This window comes from Mustelus asterias, chromosome 31 (genome assembly GCF_964213995.1).
Source record: "Mustelus asterias chromosome 31, sMusAst1.hap1.1, whole genome shotgun sequence".
NCBI classification, from domain to species: domain Eukaryota; kingdom Metazoa; phylum Chordata; class Chondrichthyes; order Carcharhiniformes; family Triakidae; genus Mustelus; species Mustelus asterias.
In genome coordinates, this window is record NC_135831.1 from 269,404 (window position 1) to 292,526 (window position 23,123).

At 48.0% G+C, this 23,123-nt stretch overlaps 1 protein-coding gene across 2 annotated transcripts in view; it reads right to left on the minus strand.

Annotated features, from left to right (window-relative positions):
- LOC144481748 (E3 ubiquitin-protein ligase RNF167-like) overlaps window positions 1–23,123 on the minus strand; it is a 132,345-nt gene that overhangs the window by 77,398 nt on the left and 31,824 nt on the right. For both annotated transcript variants that reach the window (XM_078200897.1, XM_078200896.1), the window contains exons 4-7: window positions 20,663–20,785; window positions 11,918–12,005; window positions 8,190–8,280; window positions 2,600–2,705 (exon numbers count right to left, since the gene is read on the minus strand). In XM_078200897.1, the coding sequence (XP_078057023.1) occupies window positions 2,600–2,705; window positions 8,190–8,280; window positions 11,918–12,005; window positions 20,663–20,785 (408 nt within the window). The remainder of the gene's footprint in view (window positions 1–2,599; window positions 2,706–8,189; window positions 8,281–11,917; window positions 12,006–20,662; window positions 20,786–23,123) is intronic.

Consider the following 23,123-nt stretch of genomic DNA (forward strand, 5'->3'; position numbering starts at 1 on the left):
GATGTCTGAGCAAGCCATCAAGGTCTACTCTGGCTCAATCATACTGTGCTCAGTGTACAGAGCCACACACGGGAAGGTTGAGAGTCAGTGTGGGGGTGGGGGGGGTGGGGGGGCTCATGCCTACTTAAACGTAACACAGAGAAAGTCACCATCTTCAGAGGAGGTGAGAGAAAGAAAAACACAAGACAAACATTTTCAGGTTGCAAAATATCTCGGGACAGTCAATATTACAGTCATCAAATGTCAATGCCAGCAATGAGAACATGTTGTGGGTTAAGGATAGCAATCAGAGGAGTTCGCCAGTCCCTGAAATGGGAGCACAAAAGCTGCAGGTTAGGCACAATCCAATTATTCCCATTCATGGGTGAGTGATGAATAAGGTGAGAGGCAGAAGATTCTCACTGCATGTTGTTTCAAATCTCAAAGCTTCTTTTTATATCACATTTTCCAATTGACAGAATCCATGTCAGGCTTGGAGAGGAGGGGAGCGACACACATCAAAAAGCCCTTTGGACCCTTCACCCATCTCTCTCTTCCTACCCCATTTTCTCAGCTGCTGTCTCAGGGCTGGGATGGCAGATTATATTTTGAGTAACATTCCACCAATGTTTTTCAAGAGTTTGCTTCCCCAGACATTGTTTGAATGTGGGAATGATATGAAACAGATTGCATATGGGTTCAGATATAGAGGTAATTTATTTCCAGCGGATATCAATCCTGCTTAGTCTGATTAGAAAGTCATCCAGAGTGGCTATTCAGATGCAAATAAATCATGAATCAGGTGAAAGAAATATGAATGTTATTGACTAGAAAGCAGCATACAATATGTGGAAGGAGCACTACACCACACTCTCAGGACAGGGACAGCACGGGGTTAGATACAGAGTAAAGCTCCCTCTACACTGTCCCCATCAAACACTCCCAGGACAGGGACAGCACGGGGTTAGATACAGAGTAAAGCTCCCTCTACACTGTCCCCATCAAACACTCCCAGGACAGGGACAGCATGGGGTTAGATACAGAGTAAAGCTCCCTCTACACTGTCCCCCATCAAACACTCCCAGGACAGGTACAGCACGGGGTTAGATACAGAGTAAAGCTCCCTCTACACTGTCCCCATCAAACACTCCCAGGACAGGTATAGCATGGGGTTAGATACAGAGTAAAGCTCCCTCTACACTGTCCACATCAAACACTCCCAGGACAGGTATAGCATGGGGTTAGATACAGAGTAAAGCTCCCTCTACACTGTCCCCATCAAACACTCCCAGGACAGGTACAGCACGGAGTTAGATACAGAGCAAAGCTCCCTCTACACTGTTCCCCATCAAAAACCCCCAGGACAAGTACAGCACGGGGTTAGATACAGAGTAAAGCTCCCTCTACACTGTCCCCCATCAAACACTCCCAGGACAGGGACAGCATGGGGTTAGATACAGAGTAAAGCTCCCCCTACACTGTCCCCCATCAAACACTCCCAGGGCAGGTACAGCACGGGGTTAGATACAGAGTAAAGCTCCCTCTACATTGTCCCCCATCAAACACTCCTAGGACAGGTACAGCACGGGGTTAGATACAGAGTAAAGCTCCCTCTATACTGTCCCCATCAAACACTCCCAGGACAGGTGCAGCATGGGGTTAGATACAGAGTAAAGCTCCCTCTACACTGTCCCCATCAAACACTCCCAGGACAGGTATAGCATGGGGTTAGATACAGAGTAAAGCTCCCTCTACACTGTCCACATCAAACACTCCCAGGACAGGTATGGCATGGGGTTAGATACAGAGTAAAGCTCCCTCTACACTGTCCCCCATCAAACACTCCCAGGACAGGTACAGCACGGAGTTAGATACAGAGCAAAGCTCCCTCTACACTGTTCCCCATCAAAAACTCCCAGGACAAGTACAGCACGGGGTTAGATACAGAGTAAAGCTCCCTCTACACTGTCCCCCATCAAACACTCCCAGGACAGGGACAGCATGGGGTTAGATACAGAGTAAAGCTCCCCCTACACTGTCCCCCATCAAACACTCCCAGGGCAGGTACAGCACGGGGTTAGATACAGAGTAAAGCTCCCTCTACATTGTCCCCCATCAAACACTCCTAGGACAGGTACAGCACGGGGTTAGATACAGAGTAAAGCTCCCTCTATACTGTCCCCATCAAACACTCCCAGGACAGGTGCAGCATGGGGTTAGATACAGAGTAAAGCTCCCTCTACACTGTCCCCATCAAACACTCCCAGGACAGGTGCAGCACGGGGTTAGATACAGAGTAAAGCACCCTCTATACTGTCCCCATCAAACACTCCCAGGACAGGTGCAGCATAGGTTTAGATCTGCTGTGAAGTTCTCTTTATAAATTTCCAAGGTAACGCAGTCCCAAGCTCAGTGGAACAGTTTGCTGTGGAGCAGTGCCACATTTTTCCCCATCTCACCTTAACCACCACCACCAACTCCTGTCACGCTGCCAATTAGCAGCAAGTTAGATACAACTTTGAAAATGGATGCTAACACCAGTTTGTGGAGTAAATTCAGCATCCTCTTGACATTTTCCTGCTGCGCAGGACCGCAGTTATACTCTGCACTGTGCACTTACCATGACAGTTAGCATGACGACGATCACTATTCCAACAACTCCGGTGAACGGAATGAGGTAATATCCCAGTGGGAAGTTGAAGTCTGGCATCAGCACAATGTATGCACTGTGAATAGACAGAACAACGAGGAACGTTTGAAGTGGGGACTGATACAGACAGTTCTGATATTCTGGGAAATACACCTCCACCACCACCGAAAGGAACAGAACTAATATACAAACAAACATCACAGTTCAGTTTTGAGAGCTCCCTCCCAGGATAGAAGCACTGCAGCATAATTAGACCCAAAACAACAACAGATGGGAGAGAGGCAGGAGTGAGCTCCCCTCCGACTCCCTCATAATGTGAAAGGAGCTTTCGGCGATTGTGATGTCACAAGCTTCAGGCTGAACATGAGACGCGCTGTAGTTTTCACAAGAGAATCTCTTACATTAAGGCTATTGACTAGCAAATTCAGGGAGCTGGGCTTAAACTGACCACCGTCACCTCCAAGCGCTAGACAAATCCAGGCTTAATTCACTGACCAGGATTATATCTATCCTATCCTGGCTCCGGTTACGATCCAGGGTTACCATCCATTCTAGCCTGGTGGCTTGCTCCGATCCCCTGGATCTGCAGCTGCCTAGGCAGGGAGACAGGGCACAGTTATGGCCAGGTGGACACTCAGAGTTATTATAGTGCAGGAGGGCACTCAGCCAATTGTCCCTCTGATAGCTCATTCATGTGCTATCCAATTAATAGCATTAGCTGGCAATAAATAGCACCAACAATGACAAATCTATCTATCTCCTCATAGCATTGGCATCACTAAATCCCCCCCCGCCCTCTCAGCATGCTGACCAGAAACTCAACTGGACCATTCATATAGACTGCAGCTACAGAGCTGGGAATTCTGCAGAGACCAATTCACCTCCTGACTCCCCAGATCCTGCCCACCATCTAAAAGGCCCAAGTCAGGAGTGTGATGGAATACTCCCCACTTGCCTGGATGAGTGCAATTCCAACAACACTCAAGAAACTCGGCACCATCCAGGACAAAGCAACTAGTTTGATTGGCATCGCATCTAGCACCCTGAACACTTACGCCCCCCACCAGTGACAAACAGTGGTTGCCATCTACAAGATGCACTGCAGCAAATCAAGGACATTCTAAACCCATGACCTCTGCTCCTTAGAAGGGACAAGGAAAGCAGGCATATGAGAATATCACCACTTGCCAGTTTAAATTTGGCTCACACACCATTTAGATTGGAAATAAAATCACTATCCCTTCAGTGTTGGTCAAAAGCCTGGAACTTCCTTCCTAACAGTCCTGTGGATAAATCGACACCACACAGACGGCAGTGGTCAAGGTATCTCACCACCATCTTCACACGAGTTACTAGAAGTGGGCAATTAATTCTGGCCGAGCCACAACCTCAGTGAAGGAATTGAAGTTTCACTGCCCTGCCTTTTCCCATTCCCAGATTTTCCCTTCAGGTATGTATCCTTGGGAAGTTCCTGGAAACACCTAGCCGCCCGGATGTTCACATTTGCGCCAGGTGTGTGCAACTGCAGCTCCTGAGGGACCGCGTCAGGGAACTGGAGCAGCGGCTTGATGACCTTAGTCTAGTCAGGGAGAATGAGAGACAAATAGACATGAGTTAGAGGCAAGTAGTTACACCGGGGCCTCAGGGGGAAGACACGTGGGTCACAGTTAGGAGTAAAGGTCGTAAGGGTAACATACCAGAGAGTATTCCAGTGGCTGTCTCTCATAATAGGAAGGGCTCGGTGACAGGTGTGAGAGGGGAGGGGAGTGAGCAATTAGTGGTGGGGTCACCTGTGGTTGTCCAAGTATATTGTTTTGGATAGTGTGGAGGAGGATGACTCTACAGGGGTAAGCCACAGTGACCAGGTCACTGGTACACAGTCAGGCTCTGTGGCCCGGAAAGGAAAGAGAGGGATTAGAAGAGCAATAGTGGTGGGGGACGCGTCGGTTAGAGGCACGGACAGGCGATTCTGTGGGTGCGAACAGGACTCCAGGATGGTAGTCTGCCTACCTGGTGCTGGGGTACTGGATGTCTCAGAGTGGATAGGAGGCATAATAAAAGGGGAGGATAAAGAAATGGATGTCATTGTACACATTGGTGCAAATGACGTAGATAGGAAGAGCAGGGGGATCCTACGAGAGCAATTCAGGGAAATAGGCTAAAAAGTAGGGCCTCCAGGGTGGCAATTTCTGGGCTGCTCCCAATGCCTAGGGCCAGTGAGGCTAGGAATAGGGAGATAGTACAATTGAATGCTTGGCTAAAGGACTGGTCCAGGAGGGAGGGCTTCATATTCCTGGATCACTGGGAAGTTTTCAAGAGAGGAGGGCACCTGTACAAGAAGGACAGGTCACAACTAAATTGGAAGGGCACGAATATCCTGGCTGGGAGTTTTGCTAGTGCAGTTCGGGTGGGTTTAAACTAATATGGCAGGAGGGTGGAGATCAAAAAATTATGTCTACAAGGGCAGCACGGTAGCACAGTGGTTAGCACTGCTGCTTCACAGCTCCAGGGTCCCAGGTTCGATTCCTGGCTCGGGTCACTGTCTGTGTGGAGTTTGCACATTCTCCTTGTGTCTGCGTGGGTTTCCTCCGGGTGCTCCGGTTTCCTCCCACAGTCCAAAGATGTGCGGGTTAGGTTGATTGGCCAGGTTAAAAATTGCCCCTTAGAGTCCTGGGGTGCTTAGGTTAGAGGGATTAACGGGTAAATATGTGGGGGTAGGACCTGGGTGGGATTGTGGTTGGTGCAGACTCGATGGGCCGAATGGCCACCTTCTGCACTGTAGGGTTTCTATGATTTCTAAGTGTAGAGGCTGGGGACGAGCTTGGGGCCAGGACAAGGCTGGCAAAGAAGAAGAGCACTCTGGGGGAGAATGACCTCACTGGGCCTGGAGGTCTGGAGTGCATCTACTTCAATGCAAGGAGCGTAGCAGGTAAGACAGACGAACTTAGGGCCTTAATGCTCACAAGGAATTTGGATGTGGTTGCGGTGACAGAGACTTGGTTGAAAGAGGGACAGGACTGGCAGCTGAATATTCCGGGGTACAAGTGTTTTAGACGAGACAGAGGAGGGGCCAAAAGAGGTGGGGGAGTAGCAGTATTCGTTAGAGAGCATATTACAGCGGTGCAGAGGGAAGGCAATTCAGAGGGGTCGTGTAACGAGTCACTGTGGGTGGAGCTCAGAAACAGGAAGAGCGCACTCACTATGTTGGGGGTATACTAGAGGCCCCCCAACAGCCCAAGGGAAGTGGAAGAACGGATATGTCAGGAGATAATGGATAGGTGCAGGAAAAATAGGGTTGTTGTAGTGGGAGACTTCAATTTCCCTGGTATAGACTGGAAATCGCGTAGGGCTGGGAGTCTGGGGAGGAATTTGTAAAATGCGTACAGGAAGGTTCTTTGGAACAATATGTAGATAGCCCGACTAGAGAGGGGGCTATACTGGACCTCGTACTGGGAATTGAGCCCGGTCAGGTCTTCAAAGTTTCGGTAGGGGAACATGTGGCAAATAGTGACCACAATTCTGTTAGCTTTAGGATAGTGATGGAAAAGGATGAGTGGTGTCCCAAGGGTAAGGTGTTGGATTGGGGGAAGGCTAACTTTAGTGGGATTAGGCAGAAATTGGCAGCTCTTGATTGGGATAGGCTGTTTGAGGGTAAGTCCACATCTGGCATGTGGGAGTCTTTTAAGGAACAGTTGTTAGGGCTACAGGACAAGCATGTGCCTGTAAAAAAGGATAGGAAGGGTAGGATTCGAGAACCGTGGATAACCAGGGAAATTGAGGGACTGATCAAAAAGAAAAGAGAGGCGTATGTTAGGTCCAGGCAACTAAAAACGGAGGGAACTCTGGAGGAATACAAAGAAAGTAGGAAAGAACTCAAACGAGGAATTAGAAGGGCAAAAAGGGGTCACGAAATGTCCTTGGCAGACAGGATTAAGGAGAATCCCAAGGCATTTTATTCATACGTTAGGAACAAAAGGGTTGTCAGGGAAAACTCGGACCTCTCAGGGACAAAAGTGGGGAATTATGCTCAGAGCCCAAAGAAGTAGGGGAGATCCTAAATGAATACCTTTTGCAACAGCCTACCATGAGGTTCCTTATGCAACACCTTCCAACCTCACAACACCTTCCAACCTCACAATCACTACCATCTAGAAGGACAAGAGCAGCAGATACCTGGGAACACCACCACCTGGAGGTTCCCCTCCAAGTCACTCACCATCCTGACTTGGAAAGATATTGGCCATTCTTTCACAGTGGCAGGGTCAAAATCCTGTAACTCCCTCCCTAACAGCAGTGTGGGTGTACCTACACCACATGGACTGCAGCGGTTCAAGAAGGCAGCTCACCACCACCTTCTCAAGGGCAACTAGGGATGGGAAATCAATACTAGCCTAGTTAGCAATGCCCATGTCCCATAAATGAACTTTAAAAAGACAGAGAACGCCCGATATTACAATTTGCTGAGAAAAAGAATGTTCATCTCATTCCGCTTGTTTTACCATGAATGTTAACTTGTATTATGCACTTCACTGATTTATTACTGCAAAGGTCAGCACTTAAGAATTCAAATGCTGTTTTGTAAACATTTTGGGCGGCACAGTGGTTAACACTGCTGCACTCAGCGCCAGGGACCCAGGTTTAATTCCGACCTTGGGTCACCGTCTGTGTGGAGTTTGCACGTTCTCCCCATGTCTGCGTGGGTTTCCTTCGGGTGCTCCCACAGTCCAAAGACGTGCTGGTTAGGTGGATTGGCCATGCTAAATTGACCCTAGTGTCAGGGGAATTAGTAAGGTAATTATGTGGGGCACGGGAATAGGGCATGGGTGGGATTGTGGTCGGTGCAGACTCGATGGGCTGAATGGCCTCATTCTGCACTGTAGGGATTCTATGAGCTTCTGTGGAGGAGAGGAGAACACAGTAAGAAGTCTCACAGCACCAGGTTAAAGTCCAACAGGTTTATTTGGTAGCACTAGCCACTTGTGCTACCAAATAAACCTGTTGGACTTTAACCTGGTGCTGTGTGACTTCTTACTGTGTTTACCCCAGTCCAACGCCGGCATCTCCACATCGAGGAGAGGAGAATGCAGAGGGGAGAAAATAATGTTAAAAATATCCACCTGGAGACACAGATCAGGACACAGATGATGTTGGACTTAGAGCTTAAGTGCACACAGACGGAAGGGTCTGAGCTGTGACCCTCTGGGGTGAATGCATCAGATGACCCACTTGAGTCTGGGGAGAATGGGGTGAAGGTAGAAGCAGCACATGCATCTTCCCACAGCATTTACAGCTCTCAATATTGGAAGCACACAGACCTTTGGAAGGAGGGTGCTAGGTCACTAAGGAAAAATTAGAATTAAGAGACCAAACAAGTGGTACCAAGGTGATGTGTTGGCTTGCGGGAAGCAGGATTTGGAATCAGAATTGGAAAGTAGATTTGGAAGCTCAGGATAACATGAAGTGTTGATTCAAGTCCTCAAATCTGACATTCTCACATACTTCTAGACACTTACAATGACCATGATACAATACAACTAACATGCACTATTCATCTCCTTACCCTTTGTCGTAAGTGAAGAGAGATTTGAGGAACTGGGAAGCACGAGCCCCGATAAACACGGACGGGATTGTTATCTGATGCCTGATCTCTTCTGCAGAATTAAATGAAATGTCAGTCAACAATCAATTAGAGTCAAAGAGTCATAGAGGTTTACAGCATGGAAACAGGCCCTTCGGCCCAACTTGTCCATGTCACCCTTTTTTTAAAAACCACTAAGCTAGTCCCAATTGCCTGCGTTTGGCCCTTATCCCTCTATACCCATCGTACCCATGTAATTGTCTAAATGCTTTTTAAAGGACAGAATTGTACCCGTCTCTGCTACTACCTCTGGCAGCTTGTTCCAGACACTCACCACTCTCTGTGTGAAAAAATTGCCCCTCTGGACACTTTTGTATCTCTCCCCTCTCACCTTAAACCTATGCCCTCTAGTTTTACACTCCCCTACCTTTGGGAAAAGATATTGACTATCGAGCTGATCTGTGCCCCTTATTATTTTATAGACCTCTATAAGATCACCCCTCAGCCTTCTACGCTCCAGAGAGAAAAGTCCCAGTCTATCCAGCCTCTCCTTATAACTCAAACCATCAAGTCCCGGTAGCATCCTAGTAAATCTTTTCTGCACTTCTCCAGCTTCCACCCTAAACACGTTAAAGAAGCCATCCCCGACGGACAAGCTCTCCGTATACACAGGATCTGCTCGGATGAGGAGGATCGCACCAGACAACTCCAAATGCTGAAAGATGCCCTTATAAGAACAAGATATGACGCTCGACTCATCGATCGACAGTTCCGCCACAGCCAAAGACCGCACCAATCTCCTCAGAAGACTAACACGGGACACGGTGGACAGAATACCCTTCGTCGTCCAGTACTTCCCCGGAGCGGAGAGGCTACGACATCTTCTCCGGAGCCTTCAACATGTCATTAATGAAGACGAACATCTCGCCAAGGCCATCCCCACACCCCCACTTCTTGCCTTCAAACAACCGCACAACCTCAAACAGACCATTGTCTGCAGCAAACTGCCCAGCCTTCAGGAGAACAGTGACTACGGCACCACACAACCCTGCCACAGCAACCACTGCAAGACGTGCCGGATCATCGACACGGATGCCATCATCTCACGTGAGAACATCATCCACCAGGTACACGGTACCTACTCTTGCAACTCGGCCAACGTTGTCTACCTGATACGCTGCAGGAAAGGATGTCCCGAGGCATAGTACATTGGGGAGACCATGCAGACGCGACGACAACGGATGAATGAACACCGCTCGAGAATCACCAGGCAAGACTGTTCTCTTCCTGTTGGGGAGCACTTCAGTGGTCACGGACATTCGGCCTCTGATCTTCAGGTAAGCTTTCTCCAAGGCGGCCTTCACGGCACACAACAGCGCAGAGTCGCTGAACAGACTGATAGCCAGGTTCCGCACACATGAGGACGGCCTCAACTGGGATCTTGGGTTCATGTCACACTAATTGTAACCCCCAAAACTTGCCTGGACTTGCAAAATCTCACTAACTTTCCTGTCTGGAAACAATACACATCTCTTGTGCTAAATGCTCTCTCCACTCTCCACTCACACTGTCTGTACCTTTAAGACTTGATCAGCTGTAAAGACTCACATTCCAATCATTATTCATGTAAATTGAGTTTGTGTCTTTGTATGCCCTGTTTGTGATCAGAACTCCCACCCACCTGACGAAGGAACAGCTAGTTTCGAAAGTGAGTGGCGTTTGCTACAAATAAACCTGTTGGACTTTAACCTGGTGTTGTGAGATTTCTTACTGTGTTTACCCCAGTCCAACGCCGGCATCTCCACATCAGAGTTTAATGATGACAGTGTAGAGGGAGCTTTAATCTGTATCTAACCCCGTGCAGTACTTGTGCTGGAAGTGTTTGTTGGGGGACAGTGTAGATGGTGCTATACTCTGTATCTAACCCCGTGCTGTCCCTGTCCTGGGAGTGTTTGATGGGGGACAGTGTAGAGGGAGCTTTACTCTGTATCTAACCCCGTGCTGTACCTGTCCTGGGAATGTTTGATGGGGACAGTACAGAGGGAGCTTCACTCTGTATCTAACCCCGTTCTGTACCTGTCCTGGGAGTGTTTGATGGGGACAGTGTAGAGGGAGCTTTACTCTGTATCTAACACCTTGTTGTACCTGTGCTGGGAGTGTTTGATGGGGACAGTGTAGAGGGAGCTTTACTCTGTATCTAACCTCGTGCTGTACCTGTCCTGGGAATGTTTGATGGGGACAGTGTAGAGGGAGCTTTACTCTGTATCTATACCCGTTCTGTACCTGTGCTGGGAGTGTTTGATGGGGATAGTGTAGAGGGAGCTTTACTCTGTATCTAACCCCGTGCTGTACCTGTCCTGGGAATGTTTGATGGGGACAGTGTGGAGGGAGCTTTACTCGTATCTAACCCCGTGCTGTACCTGTCCCAGGAGTGTTTGATGGGGACAGTGTCGAGGGAGCTTTACTCTGTATCTAACCCCATGCTGTACCTGTCCTGGGAGTGTTTGATGGGGGACAGTGTAGAGAGAGCTTTACTCTGTATCTAACCCCGTGCTGTACCTGTCCTGGCATTGTTTGATGGGGGACAGTGTGGAGGGAGCTTTACTCTGTATCTAACCCGGTGCTGTGCTGGCAGTGTTTGATGGGGACAGTGTGGAGGGAGCTTTACTCTGTATCTAACACTGTGCTGTACCTGTCCTGGGAGTGTTTGATGGGGACAATGTAGAGGGAGCTTTACTCTGTATATAACCCCGTGCTGTACCTGTCCTGGCATTGTTTGATGGGGGACAGTGTGGAGGGAGCTTTACTCTGTATCTAACCCGGTGCTGTGCTGGCAGTGTTTGATGGGGACAGTGTGGAGGGAGCTTTACTCTGTATCTAACACTGTGCTGTACCTGTCCTGGGAGTGTTTGATGGGGACAATGTAGAGGGAGCTTTACTCTGTATATAACCCCGTGCTGTACCTGTCCTGGCATTGTTTGATGGGGGACAGTGTGGAGGGAGCTTTACTCTGTATCTAACCCGGTGCTGTGCTGGCAGTGTTTGATGGGGACAGTGTGGAGGGAGCTTTACTCTGTATCTAACACTGTGCTGTACCTGTCCTGGGAGTGTTTGATGGAGACAATGTAGAGGGAGCTTTACTCTGTATCTAACCCTGTGCTGTACCTGTCCTGGGAGTGTTTGATGGGGACAATGTAGGGGGAGCTTTACTCTGTATCTAACCCCGTGCTGTACCTGTCCTGGGAGTGTTTGATGGGGACAGTGTAGAGGGAGCTTTACTCTGTATCTAACCCCGTGCTGTACCTGTCCTGGGAGTGTTTGATGGGGACAGTGTGGAGGGAGCTTCACTGTGTATCTAACCCCATGCTGTACCTGTCCTGGGAGTGTTTGATGGGGGACAGTGTAGAGGGAGCTTTACTCTGTATCTAACCCCGTGCTGTACCTGTCCTGGGAGTGTTTGATGGGGGACAGTGTAGAGGGAGCTTTACTCTGTATCTAACCCCGTGCTGTACCTGTCCTGGGAGTGTTTGATGGGGACAGTGTAGAGGGAGCTTTACTCTGTATCTAACCCCGTGCTGTACCTGTCCTGGGAGTGTTTGATGGGGACAGTGTAGAGGGAGCTTTACTCTGTATCTAACCCCGTGCTGTACCTGTCCTGGGAGTGTTTGATGGGGACAGTGTGGAGGGAGCTGTAAAGAGTTATAACCTACCATTGCTGGAGCGCATGCTGAGTAGTTGATCTGAATCGACATTGTGCACGATTGCAGCTTTGTATCCAGCCTGCTGTGCTTGAAGTACCTGCAAGAAAAAAACCACAATGCTGTTTCTCACTGGTGCAGGCCCTTAAGCAGTTAGACAAAATAAAGTTATTTTCCATGTGTTTATCTGATGTGAATTCCCCCGAGCCTAAGGCTCATACACCAGAGTGCAAAACCGCCACAGGAGTGGGATGATACTGGGGAGACATTTCTGAAATCAAAGTGTTTGAGATGAATGTAGATTAGGAGGTAGGATATTATCATTTACTGTGAGGGGAACTGATTAGAAAAGTAAGAATGTTAAGTTTCAGTTGCACAGGGCACTAGTGTGACCCCCATATAGAGTATTATCCACAGTATTGGTCTCCTTATTTAAGGAAGGATGTAAATGTATTGGAAGCAGTTCTGAGAAAGTTTACCAGACTAATATAAAGTTTATTTATTAGTGTCACAAGTAGGCTTACATTAACACTGCAATGAAGTTACTGTGAAAATCCCCGAGTCGTCACACTCCGGCACCTATTCGGGTACACTAAGGGAGAATTTAGCACGGCCAATTCACTTAACCAGCATGTCTTTCGGAGTGTGGAAGGAAACCCACGCAGACATGGGGAGAATGTGCAGACTCCGCACAGTCAGTGACCCAAGTCGGAAATCGAACCCGGGTTCCTGGCGCTGTGAGGCAGCAGCGCTAACCACTGTGCCACCGTGGCACCAGGAATTGAACCTGGGTCCCTGGCGCTGTGAGGCAGCAGTGCTAACCACTGTGCTACCCCATATCTGGAATGGGTGGGTTGTCTAATAAGGAAAGGTTGGATGGGCTGGACTTGGATTTGCTGGAGGTTAGAGTAGGAGATGATTTGATTGCAACACAAGATCCTGAGGGGTATTGAGAGGGTGGATCTGGAGAGGATGTTTCCTCTTGTGGAAGAATCTAGAACCCGGGGATTACTGTTTATAAATTAGGAGCTGCTCATTTGTGCCTTTGTGACAGAGACTTGGTTGAAAGAGGGACAGTGATAGAGACTTTGGTTGAAAGAGGGACAGGACTGGCAGCTGAATATTCCGGGGTACAAGTGTTTTAGGCAAGACAGAGGAGGGGCCAAAAGAGGTGGGGGAGTAGCAGTATTAGTTAGAGAGCATATTACAGCGGTGCAGAGGGAGGACAATTCAGAGGGGTCGTGTAACGAGTCACTCTGGGTGGAGCTTAGAAACAGGAAGGGCGCAGTCACTATGTTGGGGGTATACTACAGGCCCCCCAACAGCCCAAGGGAAGTGGAAGAACGGATATGTCAGGTGATACTGGATAGGTGCAGGAAAAATAGGGTTGTTGTAGTGGGAGACTTCAATTTCCCTGGTATAGACTGGAATTCGCTGAGAGCTGGGACTCTGAATGAGGAGGAATTTGTAAAATGCGTACAGGAGGGTTCTTTGGAACAATATGTAGAAAGCCCGACTAGAGAGGGGGCTATACTGGACCTGGTACTGGGGAATGAGCCCGGTCAGGTCTTCAAAGTTTCGGTAGGGGAACATGTGGCAAATAGTGACCACAATTCTGTTAGCTTTAGGATAGTGATGGAAAAGGATGAGTGGTGTCCCAAGGGTAAGGTGTTGGATTGGGGGAAGGCTAACTTTAGTGGGATTAGGCAGAAATTGGCAGCTCTTGATTGGGAGAGGCTGTTTGAGGGTAAATCCACATCTGGAATGTGGGAGTCTTTTAAGGAACAGTTGTTAGGGCTGCAGGATAGGCATGTGCCTGTAAAAAAGAAAAATAGGAAGGGTAGGATTCGAGAACCGTGGATAACCAGGGAAATTGAGGGACTGGTCAAAAAGAAAAGAGAGGCGTACGTTAGGTCCAGGCAGCTAAAAACGGAGGGAGCTCTGGAGTACAAAGAAAGTAGGAAAGAACTCAAACGGGGAATTAGAAGGGCAAAAAGGGGTCACGAAATGTCCTTGGCAGACAGGATTAAGGAGAATCCCAAGGCATTTTATTCATACGTTTGGAACAAAAGGGTTGTCAGGGAAAAAATCGGGCCTCTCAGGGACAAAAGTGGGGAATTATGCTTGGAGCCCAAAGAAGTAGGGGAGATCCTAAATGAATACTTTGCGTCGGTATTCACAAAGGAGAGGGATGTGTTAACTGGGAGTGTCTCGGAGGGGAGTGTTGAACAGTTGGAGAAAATCTCCATTACAAGGGAGGAAGTGTTAGGTTTGTTAGAGAATATAAATAGTAAGAAGTTTAACAACACCAGGTTAAAGTCCAACAGGTTTATTTGGTAGCAAAAGCCACACAAGCTTTCGAGGCTCTGAGCCCCTTCTTCAGGTGAGTGGGAATTCTGTTCACAAACAGAACTTATAAGACACAGACTCAATTTACATGAATAATGGTTGGAATGCGAATACTTACAACTAATCCAGTCTTTAAGAAACAAAACAATGGGAGTGGAGAGAGCATCAAGACAGGCTAAAAAGATGTGTATTGTCTCCAGACAAGACAGCCAGTGAAACTCTGCAGGTCCACGCAACTGTGGGAGTTACAAATAGTGTGACATAAATTCTGATTCTAGGATCGCATGATAAAGACTCAGGAGGAAAAAAGCAGAAATATTTATGTGAAATAGTGTGACATAAACCCAATATCCCGGTTGAGGCCGTCCTTGTGTGTGCGGAACCTGGCTATCAGTTTCTGCTCCGCGACTCTGCGCTGTCGTGTGTCGCGAAGGCCGCCTTGGAGAACGCTTACCCGAATATCAGAGGCCGAATGCCCGTGACCGCTGAAGTGCTCCCCAACAGGAAGAGAACAGTCTTGCCTGGTGATTGTCGAGCGGTGTTCATTCATCCGTTGTCGCAGCGTCTGCATAGTTTCCCCAATGTACCATGCCTCGGGACATCCTTTCTTGCAGCGTATCAGGTAGACAACGTTGGCCGAGTTGCAAGAGTATGTACCGTGTACCTGGTGGATGGTGTTCTCACGTGAGATGATGGCATCTGTGTCGATGATCCGGCACGTCTTGCAGAGGTTGCTGTGGCAGGGTTGTGTGGTGTCTTGGTCACTGTTCTCCTGAAGGCTGGGTAGTTTGCTGCGGACAATGGTCTGTTTGAGGTTGTGCGGTTGTTTGAAGGCAAGAAGTGGGGGTGTGGGGATGGCCTTGGCGAGATGTTCGTCTTCATCAATGACATGTTGAAGGCTCCGGAGGAGATGCCGTAGCTTCTCCGCTCCGGGGAAGTACTGGACAACGAAGGGTACTCTGTCCACTGTGTCCCGTGTTTGTCTTCTGAGGAGGTCGGTGCGGTTTTTCGCTGTGGCGCGTTGGAACTGTTGATCAATGAGTCTAGCGCCATATCCTGTTCTTATGAGGGCATCTTTCAGCGTCTGGAGGTGTCTGTTGCGATCCTCCTCATCCGAGCAGATCCTGTGTATACGGAGGGCTTGTCCGTAGGGGATGGCTTCTTTAACGTGTTTAGGGTGGAAGCTGGAGAAGTGGAGCATCGTGAGGTTATCCGTGGGCTTGCGGTACAGTGAGGTGCTGAGGTGACCGTCCTTAATGGAGATGCGCGTGTCCAAGAATGCAACCGATTCCGGAGAGTAGTCTATGGTGAGCCTGATGGTGGGATGGAACTTGTTGATGTCATCATAGAGTTGTTTCAGTGATTGTTCACCATGAGTCCAAAGGAAGAAAATGTCATCGATGTATCTAGTGTATAGCACCGGTTGAAGGTCCCGTGCGGTGAAGAAGTCTTGTTCGAACCTGTGCATGAAGATGTTGGCATATTGAGGTGCAAATTTGGTCCCCATGGCTGTTCCGTGTGTCTGGATGAAGAACTGGTTGTTGAAGGTGAAGATATTGTGGTCCAGGATGAAGCGGATGAGATGTAAAATTGCATCTGGAAACTGGCAGTTGTTGGCGCTGAGCACTGAGGCCGTTGCAGCAATGCCATCGTCATGGGGGATGCTGGTGTAGAGTGCTGAGACATCCATTGTGACGAGGAGCGCTCCTGGTTCAACTGCTCCATGTGTGCCGAGTTTCTGTAGGAAGTCCGTCGTGTCGCGACAAAAGCTGGGGGTTCTTTGTACAATGGGTTTCAGGATGCCCTCGACATAGCCGGAGAGGTTCTCGCACAGGGTCCCATTGCCCGATACGATGGGACGGCCGGGTGTGTTTGCCTTGTGTATCTTCGGGAGGCAGTAGAGATCTCCAACGCGGGGAGTACGTGGGATGAGAGCACGGAGGGTGTTCTGAAGGTCCGGATCAAAGGTCTTGATCAGAGTGTTGAGTTGACGGGTGTGTTCTTTGGTCGGATCTGCAGGTAACTGTCTGTAGTGTTCCTCGTTGTTGAGTTGTCGGTACACTTCTTTGCAGTAATCCGTTCTGTTCAGTATGACGATGGCCCCTCCTTTGTCTGCTGGTTTGATGACAATGTTGCGGTTGGTCTTGAGAGCGTGGATGGCGTTACGTTGTGCTTGGGTGATGTTCGGGGCTGTCTTGTGAGTGCGGCTGATGAATTTGGTGTTGACGCACCTCCTGACGGCTTGGGCATACATGTCAAGTCGAGGGCAGCGGCCTTCCGGAGGAGTCCAATTCGACTCTTTCCTCTTCGGATGCACTGCGGATCTCTCTGTCGGCTGTTCCAGTTCATTGGCTGTCTCATTGTGTTCGTTGTTGGCCTCTTGGGGTTTGTGGAAGAACTCCCTCAGCCTCATTCGCCTGATGAATTCCTCTGTGTCTGCTGCGAGACTGATGGGGTCTATTTTGGTGGTGGGGCAAAAATTAAGCCCTCGGCTGAGAACTTCGATTTCATCTGGTTGAAGTGTGTAGTCGGACAAGTTGACAATGGACTTCCCTGCAGTGGGACTGTTTCCTACTGTGGTACAGGGGGAGGCTTGGTTGCTGCTGGTGGTGATGCCGAGTTTCTCAAGTTTCCTGTTCTTGGTGTGCATGTAGATGGTGTAGTTCCTTTGTCTCGTCTGCTTGGCAGAGTTTCGCAGCTGGTCTGCGTCCTGAGCGCAAGTTGAGAATATGGATTCGATCTTGGTTTCCAGGCTGCGGCGTTTGCTGTAGAGTTGGTGTATGAGGTGGTTGAGGAGGGTGAGAGAGGTGCGACGGCAAAGTCTCTCAGCGTAGTCTGTGTTATAGGTTGACCTGAGTGGGTTCGTGATCTGTAGTCCTTTCGGTATCTTGTCTGCTTTCTTGCATCTTTGTAGAAACCACATCAGAGAATATAAAGACAGACAAATCCCCAGGGCCTGATGGAATCTATCCAAGGCTGCTCAGGGAGACGAGAGATGAAATCGCTGGGCCTCTGACGCAAATCTTTGTCTCGTCACTGGACACAGGTGAGGTCCCAGAGGATTGGAGGATAGCTAATGTGGTCCCGTTATTTAAGAAGGATAGGAAGGATAACCCGGGTAATTATAGGCCGGTGAGCTTGACGTCCGTGGTGGGGAAGTTGTTGGAGAAGATTCTTAGAGATAGGATGTATGCGCATTTAGAAAGAAATAAACTCATTAACGATAGTCAGCATGGTTTTGTGAGAGGGAGGTCATGCCTCACTCACCTGGTGGAGTTTTTTGAAGAAGTGACTAGAATGGTTGACGAGGGAAGGGCCGTGGATGTCGTCTATATGAACTTTAGTAAAGCGTTTGACAAAGTCCCTCATGGTAGGTTGGTGCAAAAGGTTGGATCTCATGGGATAAAGGGGGAGGTGGCTAGATGGGTGGAGAACTGGCTTGGTCACAGGAGACAGAGGGTGATAGTGGAAGGGTCGTTTTCCGGCTGGAGGCCTGTGACTAGTGGTGTTCCGCAGGGCTCTGTATTGGGACCTCTGCTGTTTGTGATTTATAAAAACGACCTGGAAGAAGGTGTAACTGGGGTGATCAGTAAGTTTGCGGACGACAGAAAATTGGCAGGACTTGCAGATAGTGAGGAGCATTGTCAGAGGCTACAGAAGGATATAGATAGGCTGGAAATTTGGGCAAAGAAATGGCAGATGGAGTTCAATCCTGATAAATGCGAAGTGATGCAGTTTGGTAGAAATAATGTAGGGAGGAGCTATACGATAAATGGCAGAACCATAAAGGGTGTACATACGCAGAGGGACCTGGGTGTGCAAGTCCACAGATCCTTGAAGGTGACGTCACAGGTGGAGAAGGTGGTGAAGAAGGCATATGGCATGCTTGCCTTTATAGGACGGGGCATAGAGTATAAAAGTTGGGGTCTGATGTTGCAGATGTATAGAACATTGGTTCGGCCGCATTTGGAATACTGCGTCCAGTTCTGGTCGCCACACTACCAGAAGGACGTGGAGGCTTTGGAGAGAGTACAGAGGAGGTTTACCAGGATGTTGCCTGGTATGGAGGGGCTTAGTTATAAGGAGAGATTGGGTAAACTGGGGTTGTTCTCCCTGGAAAGACGGAGGATGAGGGGAGACTTAATAGAGGTGTATAAAATTATGAAAGGCATAGATAGGGTGAACGGTGGGAAGCTTTTCCCCAGGTCGGTGGTGACGTTCACGAGGGGTCATAGGTTCAAGGTGAAGGCGGGGAGGTTTAACACAGATATCAGAAGGACATATTTTACACAGAGGGTGGTGGGGGCCTGGAATGCGCTGCCAGGCAAGGTGGTGGAGGCGGACACACTGGGAACGTTTAAGACTTATCTAGATAGCCACATGAACGGAGTGGGAATGGAGGGATACAAAAGAATGGTCTAGTTTGGACCAGGGAGCGGCACGGGCTTGGAGGGCCGAAGGGCTTGTTCCTGTGCTGTATTGTTCTTTGTTCATTCAAAAGGGAGGTGAGGGAATTTTTTTCTCTCGGAGAATCTTTTTGGAAATCTCTTCCTGAAAAGGTTGTAGAAGCAAAGTCTTTGAATATTTTAAGGCAGATAGATCCTTGGTAAACCAGATAGGCTGTTAGGGGCAGGTGGGATGCAGATTTGAGATTACCGTCAGATCCACTATGATCTTATTAAATGGTGTGGCAGTCTCGAGGGGCTGAATGGCCTACTCCTATATTTTGTTCCTATGTTCGTATATACAACAAAGGCTGAGCGCCCATTCTGGATGGGATGCATCCTAGGTTACTTCGGGAAGGAAGGCAAATAATTACAGATCCGCTAACTACAATCTTTCCATTCCCCATTAGATACAGGAGTGCTGTCTGAGAACCAGAGGACTGTAAACATGACTCCGTTGTTCAAACAAAGGAGAGAAGGGTCAAGCAGAAACCACAAGCCAGCCAGTTTAATGTCAGTACTTCCAGAAGCAGGGGGGATTTACTAGAATAGTTCCAGGGATAAAGGATTACAGTTATATAGAAGCTGGCATTATTCTTGTCAAAGCACAGAAGGCCAGGAGGTTATTTGATGGAGGTGTTTGGGCAAAATCAGGAGAAAGGCTTTTCAAGAGCCGAATTGTCAATAATCAGAGGCACAGATTGAAGGTGATTGACTAAAGAACTAGAGGCAATAGCTGGAAACCTGTTTGAATGTAACAAGCTGCTGTGATCATAAATGTAAAGTCAGCTAGGGTGATGGAAATAGCTTTTCAAAGTGGAATATGGAGAAAGAATTGCAGGAATATGGGCATCGAGCTGGGAAATGCGACCGACTGGACTGCTTTTTCAAAGAGCCAGCAGACTCGATGGACTGAATGGTTCTGGTGGATGCAATGTCCACAGTAAAATCTATTCCAAATGGCAATGGATGGCTGCTACAAGAATTCAATCCCAGCACTAACATCCTTCACCCCTCAGGCACGAGGTAACAGGATGACTGCCCGAGTATGATGAAGTTTCCCGTTATCAGTGATATGTGAACAAGCATGTGGAATTTCACTGCTCCTTCCTCTTCCTATCATTTATAAATCAAATCAAATCCTAATCCTCACGGCCCTGTGCAGCTTCCTGATGTGTAACCGAGACATTAAAGCGGCATATGGGCGGCACGGTGGCACAGTGGCACAGTGGGTTAGCGCTGCTGCCTCACAGCGCCAGGGACCCGGGTTCAATCCCAGCGGCACGGTGGCACAGTGGGTTAGCACTGCTGCCTCACAACGCCAGGGCCCCGGGTTCGATTCCCGGCTTGGGTCACTGTCTGTGCGGAGTCTGCACATTCTCCCCGTGTCTGCGTGGGTTTCCTCCGGGGTGCTCCGGTTTCCTCCCACAGTTCGAAAGACGTGCTGGTTAGGATGCATTGGACATGCTAAATTCTCCCTTAGTGTACCCAGAATGTGGCGACTCGGGGATTTTCACAGTAACTTCATTGTAGTGTTAATGTAAGCCTACTGGTGATTAATAAATAAACTTAAACTTATTTCACCTGTCTATTAGTGTCCTGGTGAAGTCCACTGAAATCTTTACTGCTTATTAGATTTTTTATATTTCTGTCATTTACAAGCTTAGAAACTATGCCTCCATGCAGAAGTCTAAGTTATTAACATGGTTAATTACACTAAATGATCAAACAAAGTCTGCAGCAGGTTTATCTGCAGTAAGTAGTTAGGGAAGAAAGTGTGGCGACTCGGGAATTTTCACAGTCACTTCATTGCAGTGTTAATGTAAGCCTACTCATGACACTAATAAATAAACTTTAAACTTTAAACTTTGATAATGCAGTAACAATACAATCCAAGTATCTCGTACATTTAGCTGTTCGATATGGAATATTTCCCAGGTCGTGGACCGACACTATTACAAACCTTGATGTCGAAATTGCACCCATATCTGCGAATCAGAACGATAAAGTCGAGGATGGTGGTGTTTGAAGGAGGTGGTGCGATTGGCTCACAAGCATTATCTGGCTTTGCAAATACCAGGTAACCCTACAAGAATTGCAAGAGAAATACTTTTAATTTTTAATTAGAGACCTAATTCTTTCCTAATTGTAAAGCTACTCTTGAGACTTGAACAATGGAGGTCCCACTTGTCTTCGTAAAACATAAGAACATAAGAAATAGGAGCAGGAGTAGGCCATCTAGCCCCTCGAGCCTGCCCCGCCATTCAATAAGATCATGGCTGATCTGACGTGGATCAGTACCACTTACCCGCCTGATCCCCATAACCCTTAATTCCCTTACCGATCAGGAATCCATCCATCCGCGCTTTAAACATATTCAGCGAGGTAGCCTCCACCACCTCAGTGGGCAGAGAATTCCAGAGATTCACCACCCTCTGGGAGAAGAAGTTCCTCCTCAACTCTGTCTTAAACCGACCCCCCTTTATTTTGAGGCTGTGTCCTCTAGTTTTAACTTCCTTACTAAGTGGAAAGAATCTCTCCGCCTCCACCCTATCCAGCCCCCGCATTATCTTATAAGTCTCCATAAGATCCCCCCTCATCCTTCTAAACTCCAATGAGTACAAACCCAATCTCCTCAGCCTCTCCTCATAATCCAAACCCCTCATCTCCGGTATCAACCTGGTGAACCTTCTCTGCACTCCCTCCAATGCCAATATATCCTTCCTCATATAAGGGGACCAATACTGCACACAGTATTCCAGCTGCGGCCTCACCAATGCCCTGTACAGGTGCATCAAGACATCCCTGCTTTTATATTCTATCCCCCTCGCAATATAGGCCAACATCCCATTTGCCTTCTTGATCACCTGTTGTACCTGCAGACTGGGCTTTTGCGTCTCATGCACAAGGACCCCCAGGTCCCTTTGCACGGTAGCATGTTTTAATTTGTTTCCATTGAGATAGTAATCCCATTTGTTATTATTTCCTCCAAAGTGTATAACCTCGCATTTATCAACGTTATACTCCATTTGCCATATCCTCGCCCACTCACTCAGCCTGTCCAAATCTCTCTGCAGATCTTCTCCGTCCTCCACACGATTCACTTTTCCACTTATCTTTGTGTCGTCTGCAAACTTCGTTACCCTACACTCCGTCCCCTCCTCCAGATCATCTATATAAATGGTAAACAGTTGCGGCCCGAGTACCGATCCCTGCGGCACGCCACTAGTTACCTTCCTCCAACCGGAAAAACACCCATTTATTCCGACTCTTTGCTTCCTGTCGGATAGCCAGTCCCCAATCCACTTTAACACACTACCCCCAACTCCGTGTGCCCTAATCTTCTTCAGCAGCCTTTTATGGGGCACCTTATCAAACGCCTTTTGGAAATCCAAAAACACCGCATCCACCGGTTCTCCTCCATCAACCGCCCTCGTCACATCTTCATAAAAATCCAACATGTTCGTCAAGCACGACTTTCCCCTCATGAATCCATGCTGCGTCTGATTGATCGAACCACTTCTATCCAGATGCCCTGCTATCTCCTCTTTAATAATGGATTCCAGCATTTTCCCTACTACAGACGTTAAGCTGACCGGCCTATAGTTACCCGCCTTTTGTCTCCTTCCTTTTTTAAACAGCGGCGTAACATTAGCCGTTTTCCAATCAACCGGCACTACCCCAGAATGCAACGAGTTTTGATAAATAATCACTAACGCATCCACTATTACCTCTGACATTTCTTTCAATACCCTGGGATGCATTCCATCCGGACCCGGGGACTTGTCCACCTTCAGTCCCATTAGTCGACCCAGCACTGCCTCTCTGGTAACATTAATTGTATTAAGTATTTCTCCTGCTGCCAACCCTCTATCGTTAATATTTGGCAAACTATTTGTGTCCTCCACCGTGAAGACCGACACAAAAAACTTATTTAAAGACTCAGCCATATCCTCATTTCCCACTATTAACTCCCCCCTCTCGTCCTCCAAGGGTCCAACATTCACTCTAGCCACTCTATTCCTTTTTATATATTTATAAAAACTTTTACTATCATTTTTTACATTAATTGCTAGCCTAGCTTCATAGTCTATCCTTCCTTTCTTTATCGCTTTCTTAGTCTCTCTTTGTTGTTTCTTAAATTTTTCCCAATCACTTGTTTCTCCACTATTTTTGGCCACTCTGTACGCAGCTGTTTTTATTTTAATACTCTCCTTTATTTCCTTCGTTATCCACGGCTGGTTCTCCCTTTGTCCCTGGTGATTTTCTTACAATCACCAGGGACAAAGACGGATAGCTGTCACTTTATTTGGAGAGTAATGAAACACGGAACTAAATTATCCACTAATTTGCTACAAGTTAACACACAACTTCTCCCTTTCTCAGCTCCCAAACTTCCTAATTTTCTCAGTCGTGTCCAGTTC